At 38.8% G+C, this 25,147-nt stretch overlaps 2 protein-coding genes across 13 annotated transcripts in view; one reads left to right on the top strand and one right to left on the bottom strand.

The window, feature by feature from the left end:
- Positions 1-10,450, bottom strand: part of ACACA (acetyl-CoA carboxylase alpha) — a 259,377-nt gene extending 248,927 nt beyond the window's left edge. For 4 of the 12 annotated variants that reach the window (XM_019732514.3, XM_088802082.1, XM_088802081.1 and 1 more), the window contains exons 1-2: positions 10,312-10,450; positions 9,921-10,186 (exon numbers count right to left, since the gene is read on the bottom strand). In XM_019732514.3, coding sequence (XP_019588073.3) covers positions 9,921-10,051 — 131 coding nt within the window. In that variant the 5' untranslated portion in view covers positions 10,052-10,186; positions 10,312-10,450. Of the gene's footprint in view, positions 1-7,439; positions 7,577-9,920; positions 10,283-10,311 lie in introns of those variants that run through there. The other 8 variants (XM_074320148.2, XM_019732522.3, XM_088802084.1 and 5 more) reach the window with 6 other exon arrangements.
- TADA2A (transcriptional adaptor 2A) overlaps positions 10,412-25,147 on the top strand; it is a 40,034-nt gene continuing 25,298 nt past the window's right edge. The window contains exons 1-5 of the mRNA XM_019732528.3: positions 10,412-10,586; positions 12,778-12,898; positions 15,259-15,365; positions 16,533-16,592; positions 23,674-23,765. Coding sequence (XP_019588087.1) covers positions 12,874-12,898; positions 15,259-15,365; positions 16,533-16,592; positions 23,674-23,765 — 284 coding nt within the window. The 5' untranslated portion in view covers positions 10,412-10,586; positions 12,778-12,873. The remainder of the gene's footprint in view (positions 10,587-12,777; positions 12,899-15,258; positions 15,366-16,532; positions 16,593-23,673; positions 23,766-25,147) is intronic.

The raw sequence follows: 25,147 nt of genomic DNA, 5'->3' as shown, positions 1-25,147 counted from the left end.
TCTCTCGTTTTTTGTTTATTCATCTTTCTCTTGTTCCTTTTCCAACTTTTCTTTTTCCTTTCCTTTTTTTCTTTCCCTTATTCAGTGACCTGACTTGTCAGTCATCCAATACTAAAAATTTCCCTTAATTTCCAATCCTAAGGAACTTAGATCCATGTCCATACTTAAGTTTCAAGCCTCCAAAGCCTTTTTTCTTCTACCTCAGCCTCTTTCACCGGCGGTAATTTACCAACTTTCACCAGACCTGTGAATTTGCGCCACCCAGTGGCTCAAGTTGCTGACTTCATCCTCTAAAAAAAGCAGTGGTCATAAACAATTACACGTAAAATAAACAAATGAAAACAAATGGGAAACCCGTATCACTGTCCCAAAGGAAGAAAAATCATTCACAACGGCCTAATTTTGCCCTATTTTAAATTCTATTTTCTAAAACTTAAAATAGGATGCAGAAGAATATGTTTAGAGGTATAGTGTCATGGTCTCCATAGAATATTATCTTCAGAAGACTCTTCAGCGATTTATTCAGGTCACTACTGCTCCCTACTGCACCGAAAACGAATAAACAAGTGCAGGCTGTAGTGTAAAAATCATTATTGATCTGTAGAAGAATCAAACATTCAACAGAAGAGACACTGAATTTGAAGACTTATCAACTATACATACAATGTCAGACAGCAGTTTATTTCTTCTACAATGAATTTTCTCAGACATGTCTATGTCTAGGACATATACCAAGGAGCAGAATTCATGGGTTGTGGGCTATGTACAGCATTCATCTTTGCTAGATTACGTATGGTTCTCTAAAAAGGTTGTACCAAATGCACTCTCCCCAGCAGTAGAATCCTGATTATTCCACACCCTCCCTAACTTGGAAATCTCAGACTGTAATTTTTGCCAATGTGATGGGTATGAAATAGTATGTCATTGTTGTTCTTAAGTGCATTTTCCTGCTTAATAGTGAGGTTGAGCATCTTTCCATATATTTATTTACTTCAGGTTTTCTCATGCTTGCTTATAACCTCTCTTTTTCTGTTGGATTGTTAGTCTTTTTTATTGAGTTGTAGAGTTTTGTATTCCTGTCTATACATTTGGCCCCCTGTATCAGCAGGTTCTGCATTCACAGAATTCAACCAACTGTGGATTGTGGATTGAAAATATATTTTTTTAAATGTTACATTGTTGCTGACGTACTATGTACTGTTTCCCCCCAAATAAGACCTAACTAAAAAATAAGCCCTAGCATGATTTTTCAGGATGCTCATAATATAAAATAAGCCCTACCGTATTTCCCCAAAAATAATACCGGGTCTTAAATTAATTTTTGCTGCAAAAGACGCATTAGGGCTTATTTTATATTACGAGTATCCTGAAAAATCATGCTACGAATTATTTTCCGGTTAGGTCTTATTTTGGGGAAATACGGTAGTCAGGCCTACAATTGTTGCGTCTGTACTGAACATGCACAGACTTTTTTTTTGTTATTATTCCCTAAACAATACAGCATAATAACTATTTACATAGCATTAACATTGTATTAGGTATCATAAGTAATCTAGAGATGATCAAAAGTATATGGGAGGATATGCATAGGCTATAAGCAAATAGTACACCTTTTTATATAAAGGACTTGAGAATCCTTGGATTTTGGTATCCAAGGGGTGTCCTAGAACCAATCTCCCATGGATACCATGGGACAACTGTGTTATTATCTATAGTTAGAGATAAAATGCTTAAAATTAATCCACCAGGAAGGATGAGCAGGTTGGAGTAAAAAGATCTCACTGAAAGTATCGATACAGGAATCAGATTATTTCCTTTCTAGTTAGGAAGCAGGGAGCTAGAAGGGTAAACAGTGATACACAGCAGAGAGAAGAGGAGGCCAGGCAGATCTCCCTGAAGTGATGTTGCTCTGGCACACCAACTATCTGTTCCGACAAAGTTCATCTTCCCTATGATTAGACAAAGAAAAATGTTGTGCAAAGGTACTTGATGGTTTGCCAGGAAGGGCCCAGTGATTTTTAGTGGAACATATACCCAGGAGTTTAGATATTGGCGCATGTTGCAATTCTTTTCAGCACTATGGAATCATTAAAAATGCTAAGGAAAACAATTTCTAAATAAATCATTCAGAAATTGAATGTGTGCATTACTTAGTTGGTTTAGTTTCAGAATAAGACTACAGATACTGGTAGTTTTCTGAGAGCTTTTTTTTTCTTCCTGCCATAAAAAACTGAATAGAGCTGGAACATGCTGACAACCCAACTACTTTATTTTGTCATGTATGTGTTGGCAAAGCAGAGTCCTTCAAAAAGGGAGTCCTCGACGCCTTCTAAGAAATATGTTGTTTTGTGGGACTTGCAGCCATAGAAAGCAAAATGAAAATAGATTCTTGGAGCCAAGTGGGACTCCCAGAGCTTTAGAGCCTGACAGTTTATTTATGCATAAATCTGCATGTTGAAGAATAGTATATTAGAAATACACTTTAGATTACAACATGTTTCATAGACAAAGGATTAGTATCCAGGAATACAGTAGTAGCCCTTTCCCATGGAGGATACTCCAAGACCTCCAGTGGATGCCTGAAACCGCAGATGGTACTGAACCCTATATATACACACAATGTTTTGTCTTGTACATACATATCTATGATAAAGCTTAATTTACAAATTAGGTATTATAAGAGATTAACAATAATAATAAAATAGAATCAAAACAATATACTCTAATAAAAGTTATGTGAATGGGGTGTCTCTCTCCCCCCACACCTCGGATATGCTAGACAAAGAGATGATTCCTATCCCAGCAGGGACAGAACAGAATGGGGTGAAATTTTATCACAGCATGCAATTTAAAACTTATGAATTGTTATTTCTGGAATTTTCCATTTAATATTTCCAAACCACGATTGATCATGGGTAACTGAAACCACAGAAAATGAAACTACAAATAAAGGGGAACTAATGTACATATTCTGTATTTCTCAGGAACCATTCCATTCCTAAAAAGATTTTACGTATCTCTGCTGGGATCCATTACCTTCTGAGGTTGTATAAAGTATTGGTTAGAGGTTGGGGATAAAAGTTTGAATCCGTACTATGCTGCCTGCTTACACTCTCCAACCATCAATTTCTGTATCAGTAAAATGGGAGTAATAACACCTCCCTTAAGTGTTTTTAAGGATTAAAATGAGAAAATATATACAGAAAGCCTTGAGCAGTAGCTAATTTTAGTACCTAGTTGGGAGGAGAATCCTGCTGCGTCATTTTGAAAACTGTCAACCTCCAAGATAGAATATACCTGCCGAGGACTCCTGTGGTTAATTGGGCCCAAATTCATAACCAGAGTCTAGCAGCCATTGTTTACTGGGCATCCCAAGCACACTGCATGTCAGGGAAAAGCCAAAGGCTGAGCTACCAAGCCTCCTGCACCATGTTCCTGCCTGCATTGTGCTGCTATCTGAGCTGATCCTTATAAAGAAGCTCCAGGTATCGTATTTTGACCAATGGGACTGAGATCTTCCTGCCCAATAGGAGCTGTACACCTATATCCTCATTTGCATCTCTACTGACCAATCAGAGTAACTCCACAGTAACTAATCAGAGCATGTGGATCCACCCAGTCAGAACACTGCAATTTGGACCAATCAAATGGTGCAAATTTGAAGTTCTAATTTGCATATAAATGGACCAATCAGGGAGGGTATGGGGGGCATAGGAACTTCTCTATACAAGCCAGTGCCCCCTTTATTTCAATGGAGTGCACTTTCAGGGCGTTTCCCCAGCTTGTGAGCTGTAACACTTGAGCTGCAACACTAGAGCTGTAACACTTGGGCTACTTCAGCTGAGCAGCTTGCTTGAGCTGCTCACTTGAGCTATTTTACTGGAGTAGTTTCACTCAAATAAAGTTTCTCCCTTCAGCACACCCCAGACTGGGTACTGAATTGGTGGCAGCAAACTTCAGGTGACAAGAGCGTGTCTGTGTGTGAATGCATGATTAAATAGTAAATAGTTTCAGAGAAAACTGTTGTCCTTGGCATAACTATAGATTCTAGAAAATTAATAAAGGGAGTAGACAAACACTACAAAATGTGTTTGGCTGTGTAAAAATAACCAATTACAGTCACTTACGTAAACAGCTTAGCATTTAAGACCTAATTATCATGCAGCACAACAATTACATATATCATTAAATATGCATCAGATTAACCTTGTTAGTTTTGATTATAGTAGTAAAGTACTAAGTATTAATATATAAGTCTCATAATATATAAGTCTGTTCACTCTTTACATTAATTAAATGGGACAGAGCTCCTGAGTTTGTTCTGCATTCAAGGTAAGGCTGGATTATCTATCCATCCTTGATTGCAACTATGCATTTGCCCTGGGACCTGTGAGATAATGTACACTTTCATTAGTTTTGTATAGTGAGAAAGGTGCTAAAGAAGCAAGCAGTAAAATAAATTGTTTAATTGTTGGTGTTCTGGAAACCTATGGGTTTCCAGTAGTTAGTTCTTGATTTAAATAATGAAAAAAATCTAATGCCGAGCACTAGCCAACCTAACCTAGAACAAGTTCTAAACAAGCCCCAGGGTCATCCTATGAAGCTCGTAGAGAATTAAAATTACAATTACGATTACAATTATAATCATAGGGGACGGCCTGGTGGCTCAGGTGGTTGGAGCGCCATTCTCCTAACGCCGAGGTTGCCAGTTGGATTCCCACATGGGCCAGTGAGCTGCGCCCTCTACAGCTAAGATTGTGAACAACGGCTGTCCCTGGAGCTGGGCTGGCGTGAGCAGCCAGAGGTTGGCATGAGCTGCCATGGGCTGCTGAGTGCTGCTGTGTGCTGCCATGAGCTGCCGGTGGCGGTCGCTGGGAGCTGCTGGGAGCTTCTATGAGTGGCCGACCTACAACTGGTGACCGAATGCCTCAGCTGGGGGAAGCGCAAGGCTCACAATACCAGCATGGGCCAGTGAGCTGTGTCCTACACAACTAGACTGAGAAACAACAACTTGAACCGGAGTAGGGGGGGAGGCGGAAGGGGGAAAAAAAAACATTACAATTATTTGACTCTCACCATGAACTAGGTACTATACATACATCATCACAAAACTCTTACTAGGTGTTTTTTTGTTTTTGTTTTTTTCCATTTTACATGTGAAAAGAGGCACAGACAATAACTTGCCTAAATTGCTGAAGGTAGTGAAGGGTGGAGATAGGATTCAAATTCAGAAAAGCTTCAAAGTCCATGCTTTTTCCATTATATTAAACTATGCCAGGTTCCTTACAAATCATATTTCAAACATTTATTAGGCACTTGTTGGTTGCAAAAGAATACAGACTGCCTGTCATCAAATGATGCAAAATATTTTAGGAGCCTGTTTTGACAGTCAAAAGGTGGAGGCCCTGTATATCAGGCTGAAAAGCATGCAGCTAGGCTGCCTAGTAGGCATTTTAAAGTTTTCTGATCAACAGTGACTCATGGGACAGATATCCTGTATTTTTTGTAAATCAAAATGAAGTCAGTGAGGTGATGAAGAGGCAGATGAGATGGGTAGCAAAGGTTTGGATTCATGAAACCTCTACTTAATGGCCATAGCATTATGAAAATCCTGATTCCTGCTAAACTCTTCAGTTTTAAATAGTCAGAAGCGGTTTCTTAGTTACATTTGGACACATGTGGTTTTAATTCTGGCTGTGCTACGTAGTAAATGAATGTCTTTTGGGCAAGTGACTTTACCTCTCTGAGCCTTGTTTTTCCTCATCTGTAAAGTGGGATACTGCAGGGCCCTTCAGCAGAATTTTTTCCCCCTCTTGTTTACCTTTGAGATCTTTAAGGCCCTCCTACTTATGCAGAAGCACCCCAAACAGGTCACTGTGTGGAGAAATGGTTACATGTAGGTCTTACATTTCTTTTTTTCTTTTTTTAAATGTTTGTAAGTTTATTTGAGCCAAAATGATGACATATTCTTGGGAGCAAGATATCAAATACTCCCTATACCTTACATTTCTTTAAGCAGACTAGGAGAGGTGCATCAGCCCTTCCTCTGCAGACTGATCATAGTTGGAATGGATTATGTAGCAGACTAGGAACCTTCTGGAAGGAAAAGGATTGATTCCCTAACTCCTTCGACTAGGATGGCAATAAAGGGAGAAAGATAGGGAGGGGTGGAGTGAGAGGGGCAGGAAGGAGGAGGGCAATGCTCTTGATGCAAGAGAGAATAAGGAGGCTGGAACCACTCCTTAGTTGGGCCTCAAGGACTGTAACCCTTGAGGCTCAGGCCTTTTGAGGAGTGAAGCCCTCTCTACTGAGTGCGTCACAGGAAGACTCTTTGCCTTGAAGAGCCCCTGTAACGCAAAGGGCTCTGCTCTGGGACCTAAATTCCTGGTTAATTTACATTGACTGGTATATCTCAGAGTTTAAAGGGGAGGAAGTTGAAACCTAAAAGGCACAGCTAGATTTTTAGATTTTCTATTTTATCTATCTGTATACCAAAATACAGAGAGCCACTTCAGTTACAAGAAAAAAATAAACATTAGATGAGATAAAGTTCATAAAGTCTTTGAGAACTCTGGACGTAGCAACTAGAAATGGTAGAGAATCATTTCCATAGGGAGAGAGGCTCAGAAACTGCGCTTCTGTTTTTAACAACCGCAGCTTAGTATTTGAAAAGGAGTTGCTGGGATAGTTTGGACTCAGTCGATGGCAGCCACAATAGAGTCTGACAGTATGATACAATTTTCCTCATTGGGTTTCGAGTTCAAAAGTCAGCCTTCTGAGTTAGTTATGAATGGAAGGGCTTGGAGAATGTGCTATTAATCTGTTCTGAAGGTCGGCCTTCAAAAAATATTAACCCAACCTGGATTGATCCTGGTAATGTAAATTTCTGTCTTAAGGAGGATGAAAGGTGTTTTCCCAGGTTCCTTTACAGACATGTTTAGTGAGGGAAGCAACAAGGTACTTAGTCATCCCTGCTAGGACAGGTTCAATACAGGTATGTATTGAACTGGAAGTATGCAAAGGGGGTACTTAACCCAGACTTGGGGGCCCGGAGAGATGTTCCTGAGGAAGTAATGTCTAAGTTGAAGTGGAGATACCCTGGCAAAGGAAGCTTGGAAGGAACAGGGTGCATAAGGGAAAATCAAGGTACTTCCATTGAGCTGGAGAATGAAGTGTGAGATGGGGCAGTTTTGACAAATAGAAAGACACTAGACCTTGAAGGGCCTTCTACAAAGAAAGAGAGATCATATAATTTATTGTACAAACTGAGACACTTTTGAGAGTGAAATGAGAAAATATAACTAATTATATCGGGACAATAGGAGTAAATCAGAACTGTCCTGAGCCAATTGGGACTTATGGTCACCCTACTTGTAAGTCATGTTCAGGTGCTTGGACCGCCAGTGAAAGCATAGATTGGATATAGCTTCTCTTTTTACCTTATACATTTTGCCTGAGTGACTTCATCCATACCTTTGCCTTTACTTGCTTATTTCACAAATATCCGTCCAGGATGCACTTCTGGGCACTGAGGTTATAAAGAAGAAAAGACACAGTGTCTGTCCTCAAGCTCTGTCTAAAGAAGACACACATCCAAAGAAACAATTCTAATAACAATTATACAATTTTAGCCCCTGCCTCTCCTCTGAGCTCTGACCTCATATATGTCATTTCCACTCAGGTTGCAAAACACAGATCCAAAACAGAACTTCTAATTTCTCTTCCAAATCTGTTTTTCCTTCAGCTGGTCTTATTGATGTCACTATCCACTACACTGCTGAAGGCAAAAATTCAGAAAATTACTATCTTAATCAGTGCTATCCTTCTTCTCACTGTGCATTTTAATTTCTCCACATCTTTCTTACGTACAACAATTAAATTCTTTTTTTTACTTATATTTATTTATTTACTTATTTATTTTTAATTAGTTTATTGGGGTGACAATTGTTAGTCAAGTTACACAGGTTTCAGGTGTACAATTCTGTAATACATCATCTATATCTCACATTATGTGTTCACCCAGAGTCAGTTCTCCTTCCATCACCATATATTTGACCCCGTTTACCCTCTTCTTAGGACCCCTGTCCTCCCTTTCCCCTTACCCTCTGGTAACCCCTAAACTGTTGTCTATGTCTATGAGGTTTAGTTTCCTCATTTGTCTTGTTCTTTTGTTGTTTTCAGTTTTATATACCACATGTCAGTGAAATCACATGGTTCTCTAGTTTTTCTGTCTGACTTATTTCGTTTAGCATTATAATCTCAAGATCCACCCATGTTGTCGCAAATGGTATTATTTCATCTTTTCTTATGGCTGAACAATGACTAAATTCTAATCAGGGCCTAACATCAATTGAAGAGAAAGGGTAATTTTCAGGTGCTTGAATGCAATGTTTTTAATGAATAGATCCTAGTATCATAAGGGACTGTTTTTTCCACAATAGTACAACATTAATGACTCATATTCAGTTTGTTGACAATCATGACGTTCAGATCTGGATGTATGCCCTCGCCAGTCTCAAAAAATTTCAGTTTAGGTGAGAAAGACATGAAGATAAGTCTTGAGTGTTTGACCCTATCTCCTCTTTGTGGAGAATGTGCGAGTAGTTATAAAAGTGTTAAGGTGTAGGTGAAACACGGATGTTAATAAACAATCTTTTCAACAATTGCTGTGTAAAGGGATAATTTATGCTTTAAAGGCCATTTTTAACGTTTCTACCACCTATTCTTCACACAGCTTCCAGAATGATCCTTTTAAAACAAATCTGATTATTCCTTAGCTCTCAACCTTTCCACGGCATTCTATCATATCTCAATAAAACCCAAAGTCCAACCATGGTTTACCAGATGATACATGATCTGACTTCTGCCTCTATTTCCCAACTTGTTTCTGTAATTTGCTGTGCTCCAACCACACTGGTCTCCGTGCTTCTTCTCCAAAATGCCAAGCGAGTCCCTATCTTAGGGCCACTGTCATTTCTTGTCTCCTAGAATAGTTTCCCTCTAGAAATCCACATAGCTGCCTCCCTCATTTAATGGTTAGATTTCTGCTTCTGTGCTCTTCCATTAAGAGGCCTTCCTTGTCTATCACATCTAAAAGAGCATCCCACATCACTCTTATCCCTTTATCCTGCTTTTTCCCCATAAATCTTGCCACATTACTGGGCATTATCTATTATTTAGCAATATATTGCGTGTATTACTTATTGTCAACCTCCCATTATAAGAGGCAGACTTTGTTTTGTTCACTGCTGAATTGCCAGAACGTAGAACAGTGTCTGCTCATTAAATATTTGTTGAATGAATAGATTTTCAGGCTACATTAAATGTAAAACTACTCTGTATTTATTGATATGATGCATAGAAAAATGTCTGTAAGAGTGCACAGCAAAATGTTAACTGTTTATTGAACATGGTGGGAGGGAGCTCCTTTTCACATTTTTGCTAGTAAATTTTCTTTCTTTTTTTTTTTTTTTTAACAAAATGAACTTGTTTTACTCATACACTAAAAAAAAAAAAAAAAAATAGGCCATAGAGACAGAAAGTGTAAATGAATTCTAAAATTCTAAAAGAGGTTGGGCAATTTTATGAAAGACAGACTTTTTTCTTTACCTTTTTTTTTTTTTTTCTTTAAGACAGACTTCTAAATAGATGTAACAGCAGAATGGCTAAAGTAGACCACAGTTTGAATCCCCTTCCCCAACACTTTCTAGCAGTGTGATCCCAAGTTATTTATTTATAAGCCAGGGTCTAAATGTCTTCCCCTGGAAAATGCGCATAGTGCCTACCTCATAAGGTTCTTTTTGAAGATTTAATGAGACCATGTACGTAACCTCCTTTGTACAATGACTGGCATGCACTAAATACTTGACATATAGTAGCTATTATAATAATTAGTAGTAGTAAGAGATGTTGGGACATACCTAGCCCTCAAGAGTGACATCAGAGTGGACCACCACATCCTCCCATCATTGTGCGCCTCAAGCTGGGCCTCTGAAGCCCAAAGAGGGGATGGCTCTTTCCAAAGAAGATAACTTCGACGTTCCAGAAGCATCTGAATAAAACGTAACCTGTTCACCCTTAAACCATTCGGTCTGGTAAATCCATGAGCAGCATTCCAAGACCGGATTCCACAGGCGGCCACAGCTCGCCGTCCTTGGGCCCAGTCCCTTAGCCTCAATTTCCTCTGCTGCAACAGGAGACAGGGTTAAAAACACAAAAGCAGGACAGTCCCGGCCCGCCCCACCTCACGGCACTCCGGCGGGGATGGAGCGGCACCACGCCCCGGCAAGCCTCTGGCGACCAGAAACGCACCTCACGGGAAAAGTGATTGCTGGTCAGACTGAAAGTCAGGCAAAGGGCTCACCCGCATCCTCTCAGGCCTCTGACAGAGGACAGTGACAGGCGCGCGACACGAGACAGGGCCACGAAGGCCAGGGAAGGGAAGGGGTGGAGGCGGCGGGCGCGCGGCACGCGGCGGGGCCGCGAGGGGACAGGGCGCGCTCGCGCCGCTCAGGAGCGAGCACGCAAGCCCAGTGGCGCGCACGCGGCTGGCGGCTCCTCGGCGCACAGGAGGGGGACACCGCGAGGTGAGGCACGAGGCGCTGCAGGGCGGGCGGCGGCGGCGGCGGGGTGCGAGCCCTTCTAGCCCGACGAGGAGGAGGCGGGGACCGCGAGGTTCTGTAGGGATCGGGGTCAGGCTGCAACACCCGCGGCTGGGGAGACGCGGCGGGGAGGCGGGCGTGCGGCTGCGGGCCACGTCGCGCTGTGGGGGAGGGCGGCGCGGGGCGGGGCATTGCCCCTTGGGTCCCGCCCCGAGGGGAGGGTCGTCTAGCCGTCTGGCCGGCCCTGCGCTGTCTCAGCCTCGGTATTTCCGTTTCTATGGTGGAGCGCGTAACTACGTTAACAGCCACTGTGTGTCATGTCCTTACAGACGTTTCCCATTGAGTTTTCAAGTAGGCCTTCCAAAGTAGGCATTTTATCTACTTTTTAGAGCTGAGGCTGGCCGAGGCTCAGCTAAAATGACTTGCCCAAGGTCATACAGCTAATAAAGAATGAAAGGATTTGAACCTTGTCTGCAAAACTGCACAGCCTGCACCTGTCCTCTGTACCACACTTAATGCTGTTCTCCACGTACCTTCCGTTCTTCTCCCAGTAACATCTTTGAGTTTGACAAATGTTAATTTGGAGCTAGCACCCATCCTTTCTTTGGTGGATGTTAGTGTCAGAAATGTCTCTTGTGAGAAGAAGGGAGAGGAAGAAAGAAGATTCTGCTTATTGCAATATTGTGCTTATGCCATAGAAATGTTTATCAGACTGTTTATACATCCTTTACTTGACCCTCTCAACTAACCTCTGTCGAAATTGTGCTGCTGTTCACTGCCTATAAGGCATTGTACAATCTTTCAGGGCTTCCTTTCCTTTGAAAAAGTAGTACGCCTCAGGTTGTGAGGATTCAAAAAGACAATCCAAATACAGTGGTACCACAATACCTGGCATATGAGAAAAGTTCAGTAACTGTTGGCCACTATTTTATTACCAAGTGCATAATACCCTTTGCTAAACTCATTTTTCTTCAAAGACTAACTTTTTCTGAGACTAGAGCAGAGGGAATAACTATTCCCACCCAGCCCACCCCCCAAAAAACAGGGTCATTGACAGCCATGTTATCTGAGTGTTGATACACTTAATGATGAATTATTCCCCAACCTAAAAATATCCGGTGAAAGAAGTCACTTCAGAAGAACCAAACGTAAATTAACCTTTGGAAGAACTAACATTTATCTATTACATTTGTGTTTACTGAGTTCTTTCTGTGTGTTTGGCATTGTGCTTGGTACTTGAAGGCATACAGATTTGTATTGGACGTAGTTCCTGCTTTCATTTACTCTAAAAATGGGGGAAAATAGGTATTCATACGTAATCCTCACAAAATAGAATGTAAAAAAATGTCATAAAACAGATAGACAAAAAGCTATGGGAGTATAGAAGGAGGGATGTTTTCTTGGCTTAGTGTGAAATACATACTTGTATTTCTGCCTTAAAGAAGATGCTGTGTACATTGTACATACCTATTAAATATTTGTTCAAGGAGTAAATTGGTGAACAAATGGATGTAGTAATGGATAAGATTCCTGGGTTTCTAGTAACAGACACTTATTCATATATTAAAGTGTTATTGGAAAGAGAGAAATGAGAAAAAGAAGAAAACTAAACAGTTTAGCCACCCTTGGGGATTCAGATCTCAACAGCCAGAGCTCATGGACCAAGTTCTTTGACTAGTGAATAACCGAACTCCAACTACCTTCTATCCTTGTATGTCTTATTCAAGATTCAGATTTCTCTGAGATCTGGTCGTTTGAGTTGTTGTGGGGTTAGAGAATGGAGTATTGTGAGTGGCGACCCCACCAGAACCATATGAAATGTAGAGTCTATTTCCCAAAGGAAAGGGGGCTAAAGAGACAAATGAGGCCAAGAAGAGAAAATCAGTAGTAGTTTACTAGGGAAATGTCGCCTTTGTAAAGGGCTTACTATGGGCCAGGCACCATGGTACATTATTTGTATGGATTTTGATATTTAATCCTCACAACAGCTCTGTGAAATAGATACTATTATATCATACCCATTTTACAGAGGGGGAAACAGGCTTATAGAAATAAAATATTTGCTTAGTGTCACAAAGCAAGGATGTGGTAGAGTTGAGTACGTTGCATTATCTTTTCTTTCTCTTACTTATTCGAATTATTTCCTGATCCATGTGCCACTTTGGTTTGTTCATAGGGGGACATCAAGCTTTGGTGTATGTGTTGACCAGTTCTGAAATCTCCTTGAAGGAGCACTGCATTGAGGAAGATCAAAGTCTCTGCCAATTAGGGAATGGACCGTTTGGGTTCCTTTAGCAGTAAGTACTATGTGAACAAGTCTCAGGTGAATATTAATAGTAAACTGTAGCGGAATTTGGTCAAAGAAGAAAAATAAGCATTTTGAAGTTAAAGTCCTGTGAATCTGATCTTAAAGGAATAAGAGTCTCAAGTCAAAATAAAATCAACCAATACATAATATAAGTGGGTTCAATCAATGAGATTGCCCACTGAACACATGACAAACATATCACCTAAGTTTTATAAGAAAACTAAGCTCAGCTAGACCAGGCATAGTATGATTAACCTGCGTTTAGACCCACAAAAGCATTTGGATTCTCTGTAGCACCAATAACATATTTGTGATGCCTTGATAAGAAATAATGTCTGTGGTAGAATAAAGGAAATGCGCCTCTCCCCCTTTAGAGTTAACCACAGGATAATAATAATGCAGAGAAATATGGCGTATGTGTGAGATAAATTCAGGCAGCCACAACTATAGAGAAAAATAGTGCTTTTTCGCTGATTCTGAAGATAAGAGATTTGGCAGAAATAGAAATCCATTGGTAGATGTTAGTAGTATCCCAATGAGAAGAATCAAAAAGGTTATTTCTGGGTGTTGTTTTCTCTTCAGCAATTTTTTATAGGGGCTCTAATTTGCTCTCTTATCACACTCTATATAAACTTAGTACAAAATAAAGTCTTCAAACACATCTGATTCAAATTTCTCATTTTGCACATGGACAAAGAACCTAAATTAATTGTCCCTCCCCTTTTTAAAAATAATTTTTAAACTTTTTACTTGGAAGTAATTTTAAACTTACAGGAAAGTTAGAAGAATAAGAATAGTACAAAGGATACCTGTACACCTTTCATTAATCTTTTATTCCATTTGCGTGCTTTCTTTCTCTCAATAAATATATATATTTATTATATATTGACAAATACATGTAGACATACACACACCCCGTTTTTTTTCAGAATCATCTTGGAAACTGCAACTTGAAGTAAAACGATGTATAAGAGACCAGTTTTACCATAGCCTAATTGATATAAACAAGAGTTAAAATCCTGTGGCATGTTTCTGGTCACAAAAACATCACCAAACTTCTAAATAAAGACTCAAAACACTTCTAGTATTAAACATTGAAATAAATGCAAGCTATATATATATTTAAGAAAGATGAATAAAAACAAGTAAGATAGTGATTCTTTTCCAACCCACTTATTCCAGTTCAGTGTTGAGGGTGGCTAGAGCCTATTTCCGCAGCTCAGGGCACAAGGTGGGAGCCGACCCAGGACAGGATGCCCTCCCACCGCAGAGCACACTCACACACACCCCACACTCACTCACACTGTGATAATTTAGACAACGCCAGTTGACTTCACATGCACATCTTTGGGATGAGGGAGGAAACTGGAGTCCCGGAGAAAACCCATACAGACATGGGGAGAATGTGGAAACTCCGCACACTGGCTCCAGCCATTAATTGATTTTTTTCTTTTTTGTCATCAACGTAACAAAATGACATTGAAGGAAAAAAATGTTATCTGAGGACCAGCTGAATATCTTGGCCCTTTATTCCTAAGTACTTTAGGGTTTATTTCCTAATAGATATATTCTATTATATAACCTCAGTAGTGTTATCAACTTCAGCAAATTCAACATTAAACAAAAATGCTTTTATCTAACCTACTGCCTGTTTGGGGTAACCAGAGACACACAGATCTGCATTTTTATGACGTTAGAGAGAGTGAATTTTATGCCTTACCTTAATATTTAAGAGCCGTGCTATCAGTGGCCCTGAAGGAAGGTCTGTTATGTTCTGTTCTTAATGTGGGAGAAAAGGAGGGCACTTTCCTGGTTCTAATTCCCAACTCAAATATAATGTAGTATATCCCAAGACATATACCTAAAGAAGTTCCCCCCCCCCAATTTTTTATTATGAAAATTTTCAAACTTATAGAAAAGTTGAAAGAACAGTACAGTGATTACTGGTTGCCCCCTATCTAGATTCAACAATCATTAACATTTTATCAGATTTGCTTTATCTGTAAATATATATGTGATGTGTAGGTGTGTGACATTTTTATCCCCTGAAAAAGTTAGTTGTGGGTATTATGAAACTTCCCGTTAAAACTTGTGTTTGTAAATTTCTCTGCAGGGGCCTTATCTATTTAGATGCTATTTGTAGTAATAGGTACACTGTAGGAAGAAACAAAGCTGCCCTGAAGTAAAAAGGCACATAATTTTTGTTTTTCCTTATTTTGAATGAACTAATCTTGTCTCCATGAACTTTTCAGTACAGCTCACTACCCGTCATTTAAAGATTTTCAGCTTCTAGCTCTTAAGATAATCATAAGGTGTTTTGAAGCTAATATGTTTTTCTTTTTGTTCTAGATGATCCCTCTGATAAGCCACCTTGCCGAGGCTGCTCCTCCTACCTCATGGAGCCTTATATCAAGTGTGCAGAATGTGGGCCGCCTCCTTTTCTCCTCTGCTTACAGGTGACTCATTAAGTAGAGACTTGCCTCTCCTGGCCTCGTTTTAAGGATATAGTCAAGTCAGAGATGACCAGCAGTTGCTCAGAAGGACCATACCTTATTAAATCTATTACTTCCAGTCAATCTTCCAGTACACATTTTACCAGTGAAAAGTTGGGGAACAGAGCAAGTGGATGAGATAGACTGTTGAATACCGGCATACCTTGGAAATATTGTGAGTGCGTTTATAGACCACTGCGATAAAGCAGGTATTGCAATAAAGCGAGTATTGCACTAAAGCAAGTAAGAGTTTTTTGCTAATAGAAGGTCTTGCTTTCAATCTGTAAAAAACACAATATCTGAAAAGCAATAAAGTGGAACAGTAAAACGGGTTATGCCTGTATTCCACATCTCTGTATCAACCTACTGCTGAAAACTGTTTTTGCCAGTAGAATTAAAGTATTGGGACTACAGGAAACAGAATTGGAGGCTTATTCCTTTTAATAGCACTTATGACCCTGTTTATTGTCTTACTGAATAGTGATCTTCAGGCAGGTGACAAACAAAGAAACAAACCATGATGATGGTAATAATAATACTAATTATAAGTGTTTATCCTGTGCCCGGCACTATTTTTAGTACTTTACATGAATTAACTCTTAAATCATCATTACAACCCTATAAAGTATGAGCAGAGAGAGGTTAAGTAATTTGCTCAAGATCACACAATAAATACCATATTTTATCAGATCCAAGACTATTGATTATAAGAAGCATTCCAATTTCAGAAATGTAAAAATGGCTAGTGGAAGTTATATACTTTTTATTATAAGATGAATCCTCATTTCAGAGTTTTAAAATTCTCATTTCATGAAAAAATATGTCTTGGAATTGCTAAAATATGGTAAGCATGGAGCCAGAATTCAAATTTAGGCAGTCTGTTTCCAGGGTTTATGCTCTTATCAAAGGAATAATTGTAGGAAAAAGAATTTTTTTCAGATTATTGTTTTTTCTCTGTGAGAGCCACTGAAAAGCTGTGATCATGAATATAATCATTCTATTATGGATGCAGACAAGATTAAATGAGTTCTTAAAAACTCATCACAACAGTAAAATACCCCCAAGCCATCTTCTATAAGATAGCATTTCAAAAAGTAACTTTTTGGTAACTTAATTTTCCTTTTTTTGCAGTGTTTCACTCGAGGATTTGAGTACAAGAAACATCAAAGTGATCATACTTATGAAATAATGGTAATGATGAAGTTGCAGGAAATTTCTGTTTATTTTTCAGGTTTTATACTGGGAATTAGTCTTTTCTTCATCTCCAAGTGTCTCTCCCTTCTCTTTCCTCTTCTGAATTAGGTAATTATTACCCAGTAATAATAAAAAGGATCTACTAAGGTATTGTCAGTCCAAAAAATCATTTTATATACTCAGATTTTTGTTTCAAATTTAGAAGGAATTTAAAGGAAGTACTTTTTTGAGTTTTACTGATAAGGATAAGAGTTACACTGCTTTTTAGGCTCATTGATAAACATATAGTAGATGTGTTTTGGCTAATGGTATTTTTATGTATTTCATGTGGGTAGTGGTGATGTTTATGTTTGATATTCCATCCCCCTTCCTTGGGGAAGTTAGTTACCTTTTGAGAGTTAAGTTTAAAATAAACATAGAGTGAATGATACAATACATAAAATCACTTTAAAGAGGCAAGACTGGCTTATAGGCCAGAGTAAGACCTGGCTGTAATTTGCTTATATTGTCATCTCTAAAGAAGGGATGAAAGGCAGATGTACTTCCACGCTCAAGCCAGAGGAATGGGCACTTTGATAAGCCAAAGTGAATATCTGATCTGCTTGGCAGGTATATGTACCTTTGTAAAGATAGTTTTGTCAGTTACCAGAGTATAACGCGTAGTTCACCAAGTAGTTTTCTTAAATTCAGCCTCCCATGTAGTTTTTCTTACAGGAAAGAATGCTGGCTGGGGCATCTACATGGCAGTAACAATTTCACCTTGTGGATTAAGCCACTGACACTTGTATTTGTTTTCTATTGCTGCCATGACAAATTACCAAAACCGGCTTAAGACAACACAAATTTACCATCTCACAGTTCCGTAGGTCAGAAGATCATTAGGCTTAGCTGGTTTTCTCCAGGTCCCATGAGGCTGAAATAAAGGTGTTGGCCAGCCTGGGCATTTATCTGGAGGCTCTGGGGGAGAAGCCACTTCCAATTCACTTCTATTCTCATTCAGGTTGTTGACAGAATTCACTGCCTTGAGGTTGTGGAACTGATGCCACTGTTTCCTTACTGGTTAGGGCTTGCTCTCTTCCTGTAGGCTTCTGGCTCCCTTTCTCCATATTCAAAGCCAGCAATGCTAGGGAGTCCTTGAGAGTTATTGATGAATTGCTTGGAGTCCCTGACCTCTCCTTCTGCTTTGTCTCTCCTGTGTAGTATCTCTCTGACTTCTGCCTCCCACTTCTACTTTTAGGGTCCATGTGATTATATTGGGCCCATCTGGATATTCCAGGATAATCTCCCTATTCTACCTTAATCCCATCAGCAGAGTCCATTTAGTAGTTAGTTTTTGAATAATCAAGGGACAATCCTGGGAGTAGAAGGGGTCATCTTTAGAACTATGCTTCCCACAGCACTATAGTATATCTACTTTAGCCTCTTAAAAGTTTAGAAAGGGTGAATCAGCATCTCTGAGTCTGATTATTTGTGGGGTCCTATTAAGATGAATTTCTGGGCCTGCAATGCTGATAGTCAGATCATGGTCCATAATGAATTAATCAAAAAAATGCTCCTTAGTAAGAGCTGTTGGCAGCCAAATAACTGGCTAGCCTTCCCCTATCTCTCAAAACATCTTAAGTCTTCTAAATACTTTCTTCACTAATTATAAGACTTGGAATACATTTTTTTATATTAGACTTTGGTTTTAAGAGCACTTGATAGATTCACAGCAAAATTGAGTAGGAAGTACAGAGATTTCCAGTATATCCACTGCCCCCACAAACGCTTAGCCTTCCCTATTATCAGCATCCCCCACCAGAGGTGTGCATTTATTATAATAGATGAACCTACACTGACACATCATTGTCACCCAAAGTCCATAGTTTGCATTAGAGTTCATTCTTGGTATTGTACATTCTGTGGGTTTATACAAATATGTGTCATGTATCCACCATTATTGTGTCATACAGAATAATTTCATGGCCCTAAAAGTTCTTTATACTCTGCCTATTCATCAATCCCTCCCCTTAACTCCTGGCAAACACTTACGTTTTTATGGTCTCCGTAGTTTTTTCCAGAATATCATATGGTTGGAATCATATAGTATATAGCCTTTTCAAATTGGCTTCTTTCACTTAGTAGTATGTATGTAAGTTTCCTCCGTGTCTTTTTATGGCTTGATAGCTCATTTCTTTTTAGTGCTGAATAATACTTCATTATCTGGATGTACCACCGTTTATTTATCCATTCACCTGCTGAAGAACACCTTGGTTGCTTCCAAGGTTTGTCAATTATGAGTAAAGCTGCGATAAACATCCACGCGCATTTTGTTGTGTGGACATGTTTTCAACTTCTTTGGATAAATACCAAGGAACTTGATTGCTGGGTCACGTGGTAAGGTTATGTTGTTTTGTAAGAAACTGCCAAACTATCTTCCAAGGCGGCGGTGTCATTTTTGTATTCCCACCAGCAGTGAATGCGAGTTCCTGTTGTTCCACATCCTCACCAGCATTTGGTGTTGTCTGTTCTGGATTTTGGCCATTCTAATAGGTGTAAAGTAGTAACTCGTTTTAAGGCATTTCTCTGATAACATATGATGTGGAACATCTTTTCATATCAATAAATTTTTTCCCCTTTTGTTAATTGCAAAATGAGCAGAGAGAGGTTAAGTAATTTGCTCAAGAGCACACAGTAAATACCATATTTTATCAGATCCAAGACACTATTGATTATTGGAAGCATTCCAATTTCAGAAATGTAAAAATGGCTGATGGAAGTTATATACTTTTTATTATAAGATGAATCCTCTTATAAGTGTGGTTAGAGTAGCTATGGCTTTGAGTTCATTTCTCCTAGGTTATTAGATCTTCAGAAAGCTGGTTTATTCTTCCCAAATTCACACAAGCATGCCTAGAACCAGAATACAAATTTATGCATTTGAATTGTGAAAATAATTCCTTCAAGAATAATTAAGTATAGGTTGAGTAGATTGATGGTTATCAATGTACTGTAGGAAAACCGACCATGAGCTCTCCCTAGCTGTTCTGGGCATAGTGCCTTTTGCATAATGCTGAAAGCGCTATGTTTCATTCCAAGTTCACTTAATTCTTATTACATCATCCTTTTCTCACATATTCAACACCCATGCAAACACGTTTCAGAATTCTGTCTTTTACTTTAGGGAGCTTTTGGAGGTTCCTAATAATCCATTTTTTCCTGGCAGTCTTATTTATTCCCAGATCAGGGAAAGAAGAATCTTTTCTTCAGTAGGAATGGTGATCAAATTTTGGCTTTCTACACATGAAGCCATTAAACACTTGATTTTACTTATTTATTTATTTATTTATTTATTTGGCATATGAAGCTTCAGAAAACTTGAAATGGTTTTCAGTACTTTTGTCATCTCACAGTGCTATATTTTTGGAAGTTACTCATGCTGTGGTGGGTGGTGTGTTAAGATTTCTGAGTTCTATGGCTATTTTTGTCTTGTAATTCTTAGAACCTTGAACAAATCAAGACACCACTTTCTGCCACACCCTTTATACCAGTGATTCTGAAACTTTAGTGCATAAGGACCACCTAAGAGCTTCTTAAAAATGTGAATTCCTAGGCCCAACTGTTAGAGATTCTGGTTCCGTAGGGCTGAGATTGGGTCCAGGAATTGAATAACTGATAAAACTTTAAGGAAAATTGTATTATGCCCATTTATTTATTTTTGGTGTAGAAAAGTCTTTCCTACTTATCTCACAGTAAAGTTGAGGAGAGCTAATTAGTATTCTAAAATACAGTTTTAGAAATACCATAGGTTCTTCAACTATGAATTGTCATATTTACATGTATTCATGGCACTGGCCAGATTGAGTGATTATTATGAATTTAATGTAGACATAAACTAAAATTTCTCTTTTTGATCTCACAGTACCTCATGTACTAAGCATATTTATAGTATATGCTCAGATAAAAACGTATTGCTTATTAGGAGTGTAATTTCACAAATTACAGATTTTTTGTCATTAACAAAAGATATAACAATTTCTAAATGCCTGTGTAACCTGAAGGTCTCATGTCACTTTTTTTTTTTTTTTTTAATGTATAGAAAATTTCAAGCATACACTTATAGGGAGAAAGGTGTTTCAGTTATCGATTGCTACCCAACAGCTACTGCAAAACTTTGTGGCTTAAAATAACAGCCATTTTATTATCTCCCACACTTGTGTGGGTGAGGATTCAGATTGAGCACGGTGAGGGTAACTTCCAGTTTCACGTGATGTGCTGGGGTTGGAAGTCCAAGGAACTTTCTCACACACTCCTGGCACCTCAGGAGGATGGCTTGAATTGGTTGGGAGTTAGCTGGACCCTCTTAACTGCCTCAGGCCATGGTGCTTTTCCAGGTAATCTTATGGTCTCTCCAGGTGGCCTCTCCACATGGTCTTTCCAAGATAGGAGGCTAAATTTCCTACATGGTGGCTCGAGGATCCCAAGAGTGTAAAAGTGGAAGCTGTCAGGCCTTCTTAAACAAGTCACAGGTCTAGTCCATACTAAATGGGAAGAGACCACACGAGGGATGTGAATTGTAGGAGAAATTCATCAGAGGTCACCATTGTAGCCAACTACAACAGATAGTATAATAAATTCCCATATACCTGTCACTAGCACTTAAAATTATCAATTTGTAGCCTATCTTGTTTCATCTAAACCCCCAACCCTCCAGATTATTTTGAAGCAAAACCCCTAGACATTATATCACTTCATCTGTAAATGTTTTATTAGATCTCTCTAAAAGTAATTCTGGTCACTTTTCACATTTCCGCAGCCATCTCATAAAAGCTTTTAAGAAATATGCACCCTTCTCTACCCCTGAAACAATCACTGTTATATTTATCACTACAGATCAGTTTTGCCTATTCTAGAACTGTATGTAAATGGATTACAGTATGTGTCTGGTTTCTTTCACTCAGCATATTTTTCGAGATGTGTTCGTGTTATGTATAGTAGTTCATTCTTTTTTGTTCCTGAGTAATATTCCATGGTAAAAATATAACCATTTGTTTATCCATTCTTTTGATGGACACTGGCCTCATTTTTGACTATCATGAATAAAGCTGCTGTGAACATTCTTGTGTAAGACTTTCTGTGACTATATATTTTCATTTTTCTTGGATAAATACTTAGGAATGGTATTGCTGGGTCGTAGAATAAAGTATTAACTTTTAAGAAACTGTCAAAAAGTTTCCTAAGTGGTTGTATCATTTTAAACCTCCACTAGCAGTGTCTGAGAGTTGTGGTTGCTCCACATGCTTTCCAACTTTTGATACTGTCAGTTTCTTCATTTTAGCTGTTCTTATGGGTATCACAAGTTTCTAGTGGTATAAAATTTTTTTTAAACTTTTACAGTTTATTCTAATTATGATACAAATAAGGTCCATGCATTCCAGTTGGTTGCCTGGGATACATCTTCTATTCTGTTGGTTCTCCCCCTGTCCCTCTTTCGTTTCTTATAGTTTATTTTATTAAAAATCAAAGGCACTTATTTTATAGATGGTAATACAGGCTGGATTTTGCTGATTAAAGTGTTCCTCTGTCTTCCATGTTTCCTATAAATTGATAGTTGCATTTAGTGGCTACATGAGATTCATTTATGATCATTGTCTAGATCTATTTCTCGGGTATTGCAAAGTAGTTATCTTTCATTCTGTCTCTCCTTTTAATTTATGAGTAAACATTAACTCTACAAAAAGAAACTTCTCATCATTATCTATGTGATCACCCTGAGGTAAAGTTTATACGGGAAAGGCCGGATAAATACCTAATTCTTTCCCTTTATTTTTACTATTTTTGAAAATACGAGTTGGTTTCCTGGCATCCTCCAGATATTTATAATATTTGATGTGTTTCAATTCTTTGCAGTTATTATCCTTATTAATGCTCAAAATGCTCCATTTTTAATTAGTGGGAGCCTCCACAAGTTGGCGTCTTGAGTCCTGTTAATCTTTGAGGTCTTCTTTGCTTTCCAGTACGACAGAATGTTCCAGTCTCGTGTCGTACATTTCATGACCCAAAGCTGGAATCAGCTTTTACTTCAAGGAGTCTAGTTCCTTTAGTGGGAAATAGTATTTAGAGACCGCATACTGGGCACTAGAAACACTCATTGCTACTGGGTTGGTCATTGTTTCTAGACCTTTCCAGTGGACAGTGTTTGGAAATTACTCTTTTAAGACAAAATACATCATGAGTTTATACTAAAACTTTCAATTCAAATACAAGACTACTGGGTTTTATGTAAACTCATAGATCTTATATTGATATCTTTTTTCCCCAAGCCAAAAGTCCTACCACGCAATGACACCCACACAATTGTTTATTTGCTTTACCCAATAGCACATCCACATACAATAATCTCAGAATATACCAACACTACTGAGAACCATTTAAGATTTATTTTATTTTTTAGTTTTTTGGCAGTTCCTTTTAAGGTATATCATACTGCAGATGTATACTCAAATTTCTGTGTTTTAAAGTCATTTGGGATAGTTTCCTTCTATGTGATTATGCCTAAAATTAATTCATGTTTGTTACATTTTACTTTTAAAATTAAGATTTTAAAATCTAATAATTATGTACAATGTGTACGTTTTCAAAGTCAAATATGCAAAACAAGGACTATTCGGAGAGATCTAGCTTCTATCCCTGTCCTTTCCACCCTGTTTTCTCTCTCCCTTCCCCTTAGGTAACCTTTTTTTTTTTTAACATATGGTTTAGTCTTCCATTTAAAAATAAATATACACACATTTGCATTCCCTTCTTTCTTAGCTAAATGGCAGCACACTGTAATAGCTATCTCTGCCTTTGTGCTAAGTTTAAAAAATATATTTCTGCATGAGTTATATAGTATTTATGCATGATAATATTTTTTGGAGACACCTGTAGCTGACGGTGGAAATAGGGGTAGGGGAGGTAGACAGCAAATAAGAATGTGCTTTAGATACCTCTCAATACCATGAGAATGACAGTCATTTGACTATAAATTAGTGTTATAGTTAAGGTTGCTAGGTTCCATTTCTATATCTGTTCTTAGGCAAATCTTTTTCCTCCTTAGACCTCAGATTTTCCTGTTCTTGACCCCAGCTGGACTGCTCAAGAAGAAATGGCCCTTTTAGAAGCTGTGATGGACTGTGGCTTTGGAAACTGGTAAGACCTTGGTATTAGGGGTTGTCCTACCCTGGTGGGCTGAGAGAAGAAGGTGCTCTGGAAGGGTAAAGGGAGGAGCCTCAGAAAGAGGAGTCTGAGGACCGTATGTTGCTTTTCTATTGCCCCGTGACTTAGAAATGCCTCACAGGGATGTGGGATGTTTTCGTGGTCTATGGCTGGGCAGCCCTAAAAAGGCCACTTTGGATGTACCAACTCAGAGAAGGTTGGTTATTCCTTTCTGAAGAGGGGGGAAGTTTAGACTTGCTCCTTTCTCATATTTTGACGTTTTCTTGACTATAGGTGCCCTTGTCATTAACTGAGTCAGACTTTAGGTAGACGGTCGTAGCTTACCTAAGATTCAGGTTTGACAGACTTCTTTTTTGCCTTCCCTGTTTTTAGCTTTCAAATGCCTGCCTTAGTCCAAGTTTGGTAGAATTGAACAGCAATCATTGCTGTTACCCTAGGTAGCAACAACACTTAATAATACCACCACCTTCATTTTTCCCTTTTGGGTGTACTTTGACACTGATGAGAGCATTTTGTGAACTAGAGAGCAGAGGCATTATTAAATATATTTTGTTCATGAAGAATCTGAAGCTTAGGGAGTTAAAATGATTTCTCATGATCACATAGCGTGTTAGTGAAGGACTCTTAACTAGAGCCTCTCTGTCCTGACTTTCTAGTGAGTGTAATCTTCCCTGCTATTACTAGAACAGGTTGTCTGTGCTGCCTCCCTTATGTCGAGGGCCCTGAAGAAAGAGACTTGAATTCAGTTCACTGCTTGTATTAATATGTATTCATTCAGCATTTATTAAGCATCATAAAATATCGTGGGCTGCAGGGAATACCAAAAAGATAGAAAAAGGGATCACTCGTGAGACGCTTGCTAATCATCTTTGGCCCTTTTGGTTCATTTTTTGCTTGCCCTCGTAACACTCTAAAATGGGCGAATCCTCCTTGTCCCCCTTCCCTCTTAGCAAAGACCACAAAAAAGACTATTGTTTCTCTGTCCACTGTGAGTAGGGTACAGAGCTTGGTGGTGAGGGTGCTAGAGCTAAGAATTATGACATTGATTCTGCCCTCAAGTTATGGTCTAGTAGGGGAATCAAAATATATGTACAGATGATTAAAGTACACAATGCAGAATGTAGTAATTCCTTAGGATAACGAGGGAAATACTGTGGAAGAGAGGGGACTTTTGAGAGATTCACCTCTACCTCTCTATCATCTGGGCTAGGGGTCAGAAGTCGAGAACAAATTCTGGATTTGTCAAATACGTGCTTTGTGTTCTTGAGCAAGTTTCTTAATCTCTTTAGGCCTCATTTTTTCATCTGAAAAAAATGAGACAGAAAATACACCACAGAGTTAATGAATGGTACAAT

This window comes from Rhinolophus sinicus, chromosome 12 (genome assembly GCF_057876585.1).
Source record: "Rhinolophus sinicus isolate RSI-liver-muscle chromosome 12, RSI-T2T, whole genome shotgun sequence".
NCBI classification, from domain to species: domain Eukaryota; kingdom Metazoa; phylum Chordata; class Mammalia; order Chiroptera; family Rhinolophidae; genus Rhinolophus; species Rhinolophus sinicus.
The sequence above is the reverse complement of the archived record's forward strand: the minus strand, read 5'-3'. Positions and strand labels throughout refer to the sequence as shown.